The following is a 13517-nucleotide window of genomic DNA, read 5'->3' on the forward strand; positions in this document are numbered from 1 at the left end:
ACTGTGATTTCTTTATAAAAATGCATGGACATATTAGATTCTTTTGATATCATTTTTTCAACAAATATTCACCCAAGCGATTGTACTACATTTGTTCTGATTGTTTCAATCCATATAGTAATCTATGTAACTTTATTGAACATAGTTCATGGGAACTTGATTTATATGTTTCGGGTATCTTAAGTCATTATGGAACTTTCATATAAATATCATTATCAAGAGATCCATATAAATATGTTGTGACTACATCCATAAGATGCATGCTCCGATTTTCATACACAGTCAAACTGATTAAAAATCTTAATGTGATTGCATCCTCCACCGGAGACTATGTCTTCTTATAATCAAAACCAAACTTTGTGAAAAACCTTGTGCAATTAATCTTGCTTTATATCTTGTGATCTCATTATTTTCATTTCTTTTTCTCACAAATACTCATTTATATCCTATAGGTTTGACACATTTTGGTGTTTGGACTACTGTTCCAAAAACCTGACGTTTAGAAAGTGAATTTAATTCCGCCCCCAATTGCTTCCTTCCACAAAAACCAATCTTTTTTCTGTCAACATTCTTCAATAGATTTTGGTTCAGAATCCTCATTTTCGGATATAATATCAAGAGCAACATTATATGCAAAAATGTTGTTAGCAATTACATTAGTTCGGTTCCATCATTTTTCTGTCATGACATAATTTATCGAGATCTAATTATTATCCTCGGTTGTTTTCTCTTCTTCTGACATTTTTGTTTGAAGTCAAATTTTGGATTTCTTCTGGAACATCCACATCCTTAATCGAGTTATTGACTCGATTCATTTTTCAAGGATTTTTATCTTTAGAACTTACTCGTCTACCACGCTTCTGGGATATTTGCAGGTGTTATATGTGATTTAGTTACTTTCTTTGTATCTACAAATGTATGTGGTAATTGATTTGTTATGTTTTGCAAATGAATTATTTTCTAAACTTTAAGTTCACCATTGATTTGTACGATGATCTAAATGAGGCAATAATGATACATTATATGCAATTTTTTTTTCAACTTCTTAATTCCTTCCCCCAATGTTGAAAAATTTGTCTCATTAAATGACAATTAGCAAATCGTGCAGTAAATACATCACTAGTGAGGGGTTCGAGATATTTAATTAATTGATGGGAAGTAAAATCCTACGTATATATATTCCTAGCCTCCTTTGAGGACCCATTGTAGCACATTGCGGTGGAGCAATTGGAACATATAATACACATCCAAAAATTCTCAAATAAGAAACATTTGGCTAATGGCCATATGCTAACTATAATGGCGAGTACTTGTGATAAGTTGTTGGCTTAATACGCACAAGTGACACAACATGCAAAATATCATGCCCTCATATAGATGTAGGGAGCTTAGCTCTCATAAGCAAGAGTCTGACAATTAATTGCAGACGTTTTATAAATGATTCTGTTAAACTATTTTGTGTATGAATATGAGCTACAAGATGTTCAACACTTATCTCAATAGACATACAATATTTATCAAATGTTTGGGATGTAAAATTCACCAGCATTATCAAGTTGAATTTTCTTAATTGTATAGTCAGAAAACGGTGCTCTTAATTACTTAATTATTTGAGCAAGTAATTTTGCAAATGCAAGATTTCAACTTGATAATAAGCACATATTAATTTCCCTTAATTGACTTAATTGTTAAATGCGTCTTTATTGTTAATTGTTAATCGCTCCACAAATATCACAATAAATTCATTCCAAAAATATTGGTGATTCGATTTCCACTTTAGCCGGTAATGGTCTAATTATTAATTTCCCTTGAGAGAAAGCATCACATCACAATTCATTAAATTGAAGAATCTTCTGATTTTTCAATGGATGTCCATGTGAATTTTCAATAATTCTTCTTATCAATATGGATCTTGGATAACCTAATCGATTGTGCAAAATTACAAATATGTCTGGATTCATGAACTTCAAGTTCATTGTTGCATATGTTACAATTACTTGTATATGAAGTATAATATAATCTAGAAGATAAAGTAGACAACTTTTCTAATATATGTTTTTCATTTGAGACATTAGATATAATATAAAAATATTCTATTTCATTCTTTCTATCACTCTCGATATGATAACCATGGTAACATATCTCTTTAAAAATCAATAGATTTCTCTTTAATTGGCTAGAAAATAATGCATTATCAATTGTGAATTTTGTTTCTCTAGGCAAAATAATATTTGTTTTTCCAAACCCTTCTGCAAACCTGATACTGTTTTGACTTTTGCTTCCAACATTGTCAGCTTGGAAAAGTATTTTTTACTTGTCAATATTGTGTGTAGTTGCATTGTTTGCCAAACAAGTAACTTCATTGCTCATTTTTTAGTTTTTCAGCACAAGAAAATTATCCATGTTTCTTCATTTAAATAAAATAATTATAACGAAAAAAACTTAGAATATATATAAAAATAAGAGATAAAATATAAAAAGTAATTATTAATTCATAAATAAACCACTTGCTATTTTATCAAGTCTGATAATCTCTTCAGGAGATTCAAAACTTTACCGCATCCAAATTTATCATACTGGATGATGCAAAATTTGCTTCTACATTTTTTTCTTTTTCTTGTGGAACTTTTCTTTTATGATCATCATTTCATGTGTGGTTCTTTTGAGATTTGGATGATTATAACGACCAACCAAAAAAATAATTAGTTTCAGTTTCTACAACATTCACTTTAGGAAAATGTTGTTTCTTTAGTCAACTGATGTTTATGATTTTTCAATCAATAACTCATTATCTCATTCATCCATGATAAAAAAATTAAGATAAGTACATAATATTCTTCAAAATATTTCTCTTGATATTGCTAGTGCAGAAGCATATCCGAAACATAAAATAACTTGATGATCATATTCTTAATGACATTTTATTGTATCAAACTTTCATGATAAATAATTATTACTATTAGTATCAAATAATTGAAATTTAATATATATCAAACATGCAAAATAATATTAATTTTATTAATTATAATGAGTAGGGAAAAACTGATATACTGTTAGGACGATTAGAGGAAACAATCTAGGTACCTTTGGCAAAGGAGACGACTGGAGCTCGTGCTGATAACGTGTTGTGAAAAGGGGTACAACCAAAACACGAAAATCGAGGAAAATAATAAAATAAAATAATATATAATATAATATAAATAATAAATAAATAAGAAAATTTGAAAAATAGGAAAATAATTAAGAAAACCAAAATCTCAAAATTCTCAGCTATCTCTCATTTCTTTGGAAATCATCTAATATTGGTGTGTCTTTACAAATCCACCAAAGCTTTTTATTTATAGGCAACTTCACAAGTTGAAGGTGGATTACATGACTACTACTATGCCATGTTTGCTTGACACCTTGTGGACACTAATGAACAATGTTTGCTTGATATGTGGCCATGACTACTAAGGGACTTGACATATGGCTATGTCCACTAAGCATATACTATTGGACATCTATTTATATTAATATTATTTATAATCAAATCTACGCTTTCTAATGATTTGTTACCCCTCTTCACTCTCAACTCCCCTCTCAATCTCTGTCTCTTGCTCTCGTGTTTCTGTCTCCAAAGTCGTCTCACCAATCAACGACTACCATTGTTAGTGAGCTCCTTTGTGAGTTTCTTTCTCCATCTCTTCCTCTTTCCCTCTCTCTGAACTCTAGTTTCGCCAACATTTTCATCATTTTATTCGTCGTCAATGAAGAAATTGATATAGCAGATGTTTCCACTCTCGTGAAGGCATTTATACGTGACATCTTGTTTGAAACTGGAGAGTTTATTCTTTTGCTTCTTTAAAATTAATCAATACTCGAAGATTTTCACAATGGATGAAGGTAAACATTACCAAACTACTATAACCAAGTCTATTCTTCTTCTTCTCCAATTCTCTTCTTGAAATTGAGATCAATCGATCAATTTGTTGCCTCGTTTGATTGAGAGAGTAGGTGAGAAGCACTAAAGTAATTTCATATGATTTTGCCTGAAGTAACAAGAAAGTGTAAGTTGTATTTCTTGTTTGTGTGGACATGCATTGCTAATGAATGAGTTTAATAATATTTAATTGGAGATCTCAAAAGCAGGGACTTAAATTGTTGAATTAGCAAAGTAGACGAAAAGTAGTCGTTGTAAGCATGTAATCATATTGAGCGAACACCAATGTTTTACGTGCAACATAGTATTGTTCTAGTCATTCTTTTGAAGACCATATACTTTGTAGTTTTTCAATCCCACTAATGCTTTCAAATTCATGCTTTGTATTATGTCCAATAACCATGGCTAATAACATATCAAATATGTTAATGCGATATGTGAAAATTAAAATAGGAATAAGAAGCATAAGTGGATTGTTTAAGCATAGAGAATCGAATATGACTAAATTGATATATGATTTCTATTTGATTGTTATGTGATTACCGTATGATTCGTATTTGATTGATGTTTGATTGTGTTATGTGATATTCATTAGATAAGTGAAACATAAAGTATATGACAACCTTACTTTTTGTATATATTATCAATAAAAAAATTATATAATCTAAAATCAAGATCTACAAATTTTCAATTAAAAAAATCTTATATTGTTATTAGATGAGGCGACAATCAATATCAAGTAACATTCATTATTACTAAAGAATCAATATTAAATAGTAATAAGATAATAAGATAACAATTGGTATCATTTGACAATTAGAAAACAATTTATACCAAATAACAATCAAACAAATCATATAACAAGTAAATATGTGACGTCAATTAGACAGCCAACGATATCAAATAGCACGTGTCAAAAAAGGAATAATAAAATTGAAAAAAAACAACCATTTGAATTAAGGGTTTAATTCTTTTTGAAATATTGTTGAGAATGTTGCAATGGTCCCATGGAATTAAGTAATCAAACTAACTAAACATCACTCTTAATTTATTACCCGATCGGTATGGGAAAAGGAAATAATTCACAAAAAGAACGAAAGTGCGGATGTTGCCATACAAAGATACTCGTGTCCGTACGTCTCAACCCTCTCCACTGCCCACCTTCTTTCGCTACTACCGACGGTTCAGATGCCTTTCCAAATTCAAAATCCCACATTATTGTTCTCCATTTCCAACCCTTTGATTCGAATAATCATCTTGAGAAGCACAACACCTTGCTGTTCGTTGTTTGAGAATGCTGGATACAAGTGGGTAACAGAATCAGCTTAACTCATGCGTCCCCACCCGTCATTCCATTTCATCACCAGCCATGCCCATTCTTCACAAGCACACTGAAATTACTGATCTTCCTTCTTCTGAGGTTCCTTTTCTTTTTCTCTGTTTTCTCATCTTTCTGTTTTCTCTTTTTTTTTGCATTTCAGCTTTGGGGTGGTTTGAGCTGCTTTCAATTTGTCTATGTTTTCTCCTGTAGATGAACCAGTGGAGGCCAGGGAAGAAGGAGAAGCTGTTCAGGAGAAAAACTTGGGTCTCGAGTACACAACCGACTACTAGTTATGATCAAGTGAGTGAGACCCAGTTGACAGTTTCACTCTGTTTTGTCTCTTCTGTTGTCTTTTGGGTCGAAATGTGATCTGATCTCTTCCAGAATTTGATGAATACTCAATTGCCTTTTCTGCCTTTTTATATCATTATCAAAAATTGCTCTTTTTTTTTTATATAAAAAGGAATGCGAGCTTTTAAAATTGGTCTCTGAAGAACACTTCATAGATGTTTTTGTCATTTTGAACCCCATGAAGTTTAGGACAGACTTTGAAGATGACAACTCTTACTTGCAGACAGATTGGTTGTATTAATGCCAACAAACCTAGATATGGCTCTAACAAGTCAGTGGAACAAGTAGCTGCCACGCTTGAGTCAATAATTTGAGCTCCTGAATTGTAGGGTGTGAAGGCAGAATTCTAGTTGAAGTTCTTGAATAAATGGTGTTTATTGTTTTCTTTGTTGTTAATGATTTCATGCATGATTCAATTTTGCCTGGCTTGAGTTTTATGCTTTAAATTAGTTACTACCCTTTGATTTGTAATGCATGTTGGTCTCTCTCTCTCTCTCTCTCTTTCTATTGTTTTTTCATAATAGGATTTAGCATCTTCGGTTTGATTTTAATTCTGAAGTGAATTTTGGTTGACTTGCACTGGTCTGCCGTAAGATTACTTGTTATAGAAATAGTAGGATTATTAGGAAATGTTAGTATGGTTATTAGAAGGGGAATATTAATAGTTAGATAGTAAGTTTGTTAGGGCTGTTATTTATAAATAATGGCAGTGGGTTGAGAGGAAGATGTGAAGAATTTTGGGGGCAATTTCCCGCAATTTCCTTGGGGGAAATTGGGAGAGGATTCTCAACCTGTAGAATGTGCTGAGGTATATTGTAGTTTCTCCTTGATATTGCAATATAATTCTATTTGTTCTTTGTGCGTTTGTGTTTTTGAGTACTCTTGTTAGGTGGTATCCTAAAATCTGCTTGTCCTGTGCCCATGGGATTCTTCAACTTACTTATTCTATGGCCAGGATGCATATGATATATTTTGGATTGCTTATGGACGATGGGGATTTTGTTAGAGTGGTTATTTGCAGAGTCAAGCCATTCATGTGTGAGAGCTAGATTACACTTTGCAGTGTTCTCATGGCATCCACTTTTTTTGTATTGCTTTGATCATCTGAAATTGATTGTTTTGCATCCTTTACATCAAATTTATACCTTCCATCTGGCAAAATCTTACAGTTTATGTATGAATGTCACCTTTTCATGTGAGTTTATACTGAATCTGACAAATGAATGTGAAATTCTTTATCAGGATGCCGTTCACAGTTTTTCACAGCCTCGAAGGTAATGGATCACCTTGACATTGCAATGATAAACTTCATTGTTCTCCCTAAAATTTCAATTATTCTTCTATCATTTATCTTATGTCTTTTAAATTGCAGAGTAAAACCGAAGAGAACAACTGTTGATAGTTTATACCATGATCTCGAAGCTCAATCTGTTGTTATGGCACGAGCAAAAGAGGTTCAAGCAAAATTATCTCCTAGGAATCCCAGTCTTATTAAGGTTATGCTCCCATCACATGTCACTGGAGGATTTTGGCTGGTAAACCTACCTGCAATGCTCTTGGATCTGAAATGTGGATTGCTAAGGTGAATCTTTTGACAGAACTTTTTACGCTGTGGCTGGCAGGGTCTTCCAAAAGGATTCTGTGACATCCATTTGCCGAAGCAGGATACTGCAATGGTCTTAGAAGATGAAAATGGGAAGTTATATGAAACAAAATATCTGTCCGACAAAACAGGGTTGAGTGCTGGATGGCGAGGTTTCTCAATAGCTCACAAATTACTACAAGGAGATGTTATAGTTTTCCATTTAGTCATGCCTAACAAATTTATGGTAACTGTTCGTCTGACTTTAGCTGATTTTTGGCAATTGTTTCACATCTTCCATAACTTGGGAATTAGTAGGGGTAAAAGTTGAATGTTAGAGAAACATCTAATCGCCTTGGTCCATCCAATTGTTCTTCAACCCTTGTTTGAAATAACTAACTGCAGAGATGTTGAACTTTGATGTAGATCTCGGTAACATAATAAACTAGGTCGATTCAAGGAAAATTTAGGATCATTCTTTCAGTTGCAGGCTCTATTAACTCAGCTTTCAGGATTCAAGCGCTTTAAATCTGGACATCTCTCTCTGCTGTTTTTAGGTTTACATTGTGAGATCCAATTCTGCAGCTAAGGTTGATGGTGCTCTAGGCCTTAAGTATGAGGCCTCCTACAAACAAACACCTATATGTAAGTTGTTTTGTACTTCACACTGTCTCTTTATCTATTTTTCATTTCTATATTTGTGAAAATATGGGAACATAGATATGATGTCACCATGATATTTTTCTTTTAACATGTAGATAGCAAAGAAAATATTCCTCATATTAAGGAGGAACAAATTACCGTCGAGGATGAAAATGCCGAAGAGACTAATGTTGTTCCTGTGAAGGAGGAAACAGAAGAAGACCACAATCCCGTCTCCCATCCAATGGATATCCATGAAGAACGCGAGCAAACAAATAGCCACAAGCTTTTAGATACTGAGATGATGCCTGTGCTAGAAGAGTCTGAAAATGAGAGAAGGAGTTCTGATTCTAACTCAATGAATGGAATTCATTTATCAGACTCTAGACTTTCTTTTGACAAAGTGAACAGTTTGGATGATTTTATCATTTCTGTAAATGGATTGATTATTGACTCTGGGTTCTCCAATCACATTAGAGCTAAATACTATGAGCTATGCTGCAGCCAGAAGTCATTTCTTCATGACCATATTCTTGAAGGTCTTAATTACAAACTTGTTTCAGGAATCATATCAGAGACCATCAATATTGCTGATGCCATTAAAGCAAGCAAGGTTACCATTTCACAAGAGCACCTTGTGACTTGGGACAAAACTCTAACAGCCTTTGAAGGCTTAGGAATGAACGTAGGCTTTCTGCGAGTTCGAATCAACCAGCTACTGACTCTCTCCCAAAAACCAGAGAAGAAAAGGGAAGCAGAGATGATGCGGGACTCTAAACAAGAGGAATTACACATTCTCTTGACAAAAATCATGGAAGGAAGAACAACCTTACGGCAACTAGAAGCCAAAATTTGCTCTTTAGAAACCGATATTAAACATATGGATAAATTGTTCAAGGAAGTTGCCAGTGCCCCATGGTACTTGGAGAGATGATATACAAAATATAGAAAAAATCCTGCGTTTTTAGAGTTGGTTTGCTTTTGTTGGAAATTGCAGTGTATCACTTGGTTAAAAGAGAGCTTTGAGAACATTCTGCCATTTCTTTTTGCAAGTTTCACTGATGGGTGGGGAGGGATAGTTGTTATAGACTATTAGTAACAACCATAGTAGTTTAGTTTTGGCAATGGAAGGAGCAGAGTGAAAGATGTAAAATTTTGGGAATGTAATTGTAAAAGGTGAATTTGAAGTTTACCATATTCTATATTCAAACATATATACTTTGTCTTTTAGTACTTTTCGATGTGTGCATCTCTTCTCTCTCTTTAGCAGCAAAAAGCATGAGATCTCGCTTGAAGAATGGTATGAAAAATATAAAACAAAATAAGTTAAAAGATTGCCCCCATGCAGGATCGAACTACAGACCTTCAGTTTACAAGACTGACGCTCTACCACTGAGCTATAGGGGCATTTGGTATCAATATGAAGTAAAAATATATTTAATCATTAAGTAATTCTCATTAGTTATATAATAAGGCTAATTCCACAACATGAAATTGGAATATTATATAAATAACCATTTTTGAAGTAATAATGATATGATACAAAAACTTTAAAATTAAAAATAGAAGTAGACAATAATTAGGTTAACTAATTTGAGGGAAGATGAACTAGTTAAGACATATAGTATTAATAAAGAAAAATGTTAAGGTTCGAATATCTCTACATCTAGTTGTTAAAATAAAAAATATGTTAATTTAAGAAAACTTGAATTTATAAAGCTTCAAATTAAAAAGCCTAAATTCATAACTATGGTTCAATTGTTTTTCTAAAATACACACACTATATATGGTATAAGTTTTGAGTTCAACATTGTAGGAGTATTCGTAGATTTGAACTTTTGATATCTTAATCATGAATATTGTTTAGTGTGAAATTATGACGGTAGAAAGGTAAGTGACTCAAACTCGTCGATCTAGCCAAGATACAAAAAGTCAAATCTTGTGCCACTAGCCTAAAGATTGAGTGAATAAAGCATGAAGAGCTTCAAGATGAAACGGATGACACAGGCAAGGAGGCTTGACACCTTGAGGAGATGTTTGTAGATCAATTGGAATGTAATTAGAATTACTGAAAATCAAAGAAGGGTTGGAAAATGTGAGTAATCGAAGACAAAGGGAAAACGACGTCGCAAAACAGGAAAACAACCAAAAAAGAGAATTGAATTAAAAATTGTCATAATAGAATAAGTTTTATATTACAAATCGAATTCAAAACACAACCAACATGAGTTTTTTTATTACATTACAATCACATCCCACTATGGACTATCCAGCAATTTTTTTAAAAAATATATTCAAATTAATAAATAGTTTTAAAAAAGAATGAATATACATATATAATTTTTTAAATCTCTTTACAATACAACATATTGATATTTTTAATTTTTAGTATATTGATGTACTCTAGTGGTGAGACTCACAAAGTGTTTAGGCCAAACAAAGTTCACAACTGCCTAGTTGCAAATTTAACGATTAAATTCATATTAATTAAGTATATAACACAATTTTAAAAAATTTGCAAATATAGCAAAATTTGTCAAATTCTATCAATGATATAAGTCTATCACTGATAGGCCATGTTGCAAATATTGGTCTATCACCGATATACCATATGAAGTTTATCAGCGATACAAGTCTATCAGTGATAGTTTTGCTATATTTGTAATTTTTTTTAAATGTTGTTATATCCTTAATTATTATTGCTAAAATAGTCGTTCATTGCAATTTCCCTTATTTTTACTTACAAACTCCTGAGGCCAAACACACCCTAATAGTTTCCATTTAAAATGAAATGGTGAGATTTTTTAAAATCAATCCGAACATTATTAAAAGTTACCAACTCAATATTTAGTTCACCAACTTTAAATGTTTGAAAAGTTGGATTCGTTATTTTTACCTACTCTCACCCACTCCATTATTTTTAATGACTTCATGTCAATGACTGCCACTGCCACAATCTAATAATTAGCTTTGGGCTCTAGCAACCACCTCTAACACTTAACTCTAATGACCACCTCCATCTAGTCAACTATGTCGATCACCTTCAAATTTTGACAATCACCTTTTTGACGATATTTATGTCTATGGCGACCAATGCCAATGACCATCTTCGACAATTGACATCGTGCTTTGACAAACATCTCTGATGATAACTTTGACGAAGACCGCTAGCTTCAATGATCAACTCTAGTGATAACCACCTCTACCAACCAACATCAATAATGTTTGTCTTAGGCAATCAACTTCAGAAAAGATTGGTTTGATGACCAATCTCGATGACAACCTCTATTGGCAGACAACTCTGACAATCACCTTGGGCAACCAACTCCACTGTAACTCTAACAACTAACTTGACCAATAATAAAAAAACACGGTTGACGAAAGTATGTTCAAATACAAAATTGAAACTATTAGTTTATATTGTTTAATAGTTTTCGTTGATAGTAATTGAACATTGAGGAATTGTCTGAGGATGATCGAGCTATCCATATAGACCTACTTGTCATAAAAATAATGTAGTTATTAAAAAAAAATACAAAAATAGGGTCATTAGCAAATTTATTTGTAAAATAACGTGAGAATATAAATAAATAAATAAAAACATGTGTGGAGATGGTGGACCATATCTCATCCCTATTGCCAAATCAGAGGAAGGAACTCATAGATCAAGTCCTCGATTTTCGTATAGATTTTAAAATTTTAAATGGTATCATTGGCTTAACTTTTTTTTTTTCTATCAATAATAAGTACCCCATCTTACATCTCTCGTTCTCGTTCAATTCTTAGCAAACATTTAACTAGCATTTTATAAACATAAAAAGTATATATATAAAAGTACTCCGTAAGCAATATTTAAAATTTTAATAATGGAAATCATCTTCTTTTAGTCGTTTTTTTTTTAACAGTATTTAAAATTTGGAGGTGAAAATCATCTTTGAACGTTTAAGTAATTTTTAAAATAATTAAAATGTTTAAATATTTTGTTTAAGGAGTAGTTTAATTTTTTTTGTTTTATTTATAAAACATTCAAAACATCTAATAAAATATATAATAAAAAGAAAAACCAGTAATCAAACTATATATATATATATAAACTGAAAACTACTTAAGTTTCGAATAGAAAAGGAAGAAAGAAACGAATGCTTGTGTTAATTATACCCAAGATGTAGGATTGGGGTGAGACGTGGTGTTATGTGGGTTGAAATTGTGAACCACGTCCTCCACAGTTTTGACACCTATTTTTATCAAATCTTTTTTTTCTTCATTATTTATTAAAATAATAATGTTTTTAAAAGAAATTTTAAACATCTACAACATTGATTGCTTCTTAATAAGTCCACCATAATATTGCTTGCATCTGCTTGGTAGGACTAGCTAGCTATATTAACGAACATTGTTTTATTTATATGCATGAAGTGGATCATTGTTGCCCATATTTATAATTTATTTTCATTTTAAAATATTACTCATTTATTTATTGAGTTAGTTTGATAATAATTAATTATAATAATAAGAGTTGGTGTTGGTGTTGTCGATAATTATCTTGTGTGGATATATAGTTGAATCGTGTGGGTAATAATCATTCGATTAAAGTTTAGGTATTTAGTAATAATTGTATATGTTTGAAGATTGAAGTTTATACCGTAGAGTTGAAATTGTTGAATGATTGGCTATGAAGCATATATACTTAAAGTGTGCGAAAAATCGATATTAGATACGTATCTAATATTGATATATCTAGATCGTGAAATGAGGTATTTGATTCTTTTTAAATTTCAGATATGTGTATTCCCTTCTAGACACGTGATGAGATATGTCAATCAATTTGAGATAAATTTAAACCCTAAAACTCACCGTTTACTTGATTTTATAAAGATATGACTGTTAGGAGCAAACAAAATGAAAAATAAATACATACAAATTAAAAAGAATATAACATAAAATCATATTTTCTTGTCCTACTTCTTTTATCCCTAAGGTTAATAATCGGATTCTTTCATAAACTCATCCTTCCTCACTTAAAGGATTAATTTAATTATGTTTATGGATTGCATTTAGTATCTTTATTTTAAATAGTATATACACATACATACAACCTTCTTGCCAATTAATTTAGTATTAAACATATTTTTTACCATCTAATTCACCTCTTTTCATGAAACCCACATTTTCAAATTCATTAGTTCTCCATCCATTTTGATTAATTTCTAACACTTTGGACCATGATTTTTCCTCCTAAACTATTGATGAACTCATTCATTTTTATCTTTCCATGTTTCAAAGGTAAGCAAACAAACATATAAACTAAACTTATCTTCTTCATTCAACGTTCTTTTACTTTAGATTTAAATCTCCTCAAACCATATTATAAAACTAAGCAAGACTTGTATGAAAAAAGGAATGGTCCAATTTTGAGTTTATTTCATTTCCAAAATGGAATTAATCTTCAAATCTAGCCATAATTTCCTTTTTAAAAAATGTTACAAAATGTAAATATCTTTCTGTCATATTCGAATCACTTGACAAAAGTCAGGTCACATATAAAAATGTAGATTCAACTTCATGCTGATGGATTTAACCCATCAAAATCACTCTTAAACAATCTACAATCTTAACCACCTTATTGATATTTTTCTTTTAATTAGCACAAAAAATAGTTTTGAATAAGGCCAAAGGTACAACTTAAATTTGTGTTAAGA

General features: G+C 31.5%; 1 protein-coding gene and 1 non-coding gene across 3 annotated transcripts; one reads left to right on the plus strand and one right to left on the minus strand.

Moving 5' to 3' along the window:
• The first annotated feature begins 5017 nt into the window (after window positions 1-5017).
• LOC101217033 (B3 domain-containing protein Os01g0234100) lies at window positions 5018-9051 on the plus strand. 2 transcript variants are annotated; one of them, XM_011652944.2, is made up of 7 exons: window positions 5018-5342; window positions 5454-5543; window positions 6837-6868; window positions 6967-7129; window positions 7217-7423; window positions 7734-7821; window positions 7935-9051. In XM_011652944.2, exons 1-7 carry the CDS (start codon window positions 5292-5294, stop codon window positions 8750-8752), a joined length of 1449 nt encoding a protein of 482 aa, XP_011651246.1. In that variant the 5' UTR covers window positions 5018-5291; the 3' UTR covers window positions 8753-9051. The 2 variants fall into 2 exon arrangements, with proteins under 2 accessions (XP_011651246.1, XP_031739244.1); XM_031883384.1 differs by lacking the exon at window positions 5018-5342 and adding an exon at window positions 6550-6632.
• A 102-nt stretch (window positions 9052-9153) lies between these two features.
• TRNAT-UGU lies at window positions 9154-9225 on the minus strand. The gene has a single exon. It is a non-coding gene; the product is annotated as a tRNA-Thr (tRNA).
• Between the last annotated feature and the right edge of the window lie 4292 nt (window positions 9226-13517).

Source organism: Cucumis sativus, chromosome 3 (assembly GCF_000004075.3).
Source record: "Cucumis sativus cultivar 9930 chromosome 3, Cucumber_9930_V3, whole genome shotgun sequence".
NCBI classification, from domain to species: domain Eukaryota; kingdom Viridiplantae; phylum Streptophyta; class Magnoliopsida; order Cucurbitales; family Cucurbitaceae; genus Cucumis; species Cucumis sativus.

Excerpts from the sequence above, each read along its gene's own strand:
- LOC101217033 (XM_011652944.2), top strand. The coding sequence starts at position 5,292 with ATGCCCATTCTTCACAAGCACACTGAAATTACTGATCTTCCTTCTTCT. Across the intron at positions 5,544-6,836 it reads CGACTACTAGTTATGATCAA|GATGCCGTTCACAGTTTTTC; the intron begins GTGAGTGAGACC and ends ATTCTTTATCAG. Across the intron at positions 7,424-7,733 it reads TCATGCCTAACAAATTTATG|GTTTACATTGTGAGATCCAA; the intron begins GTAACTGTTCGT and ends TGCTGTTTTTAG.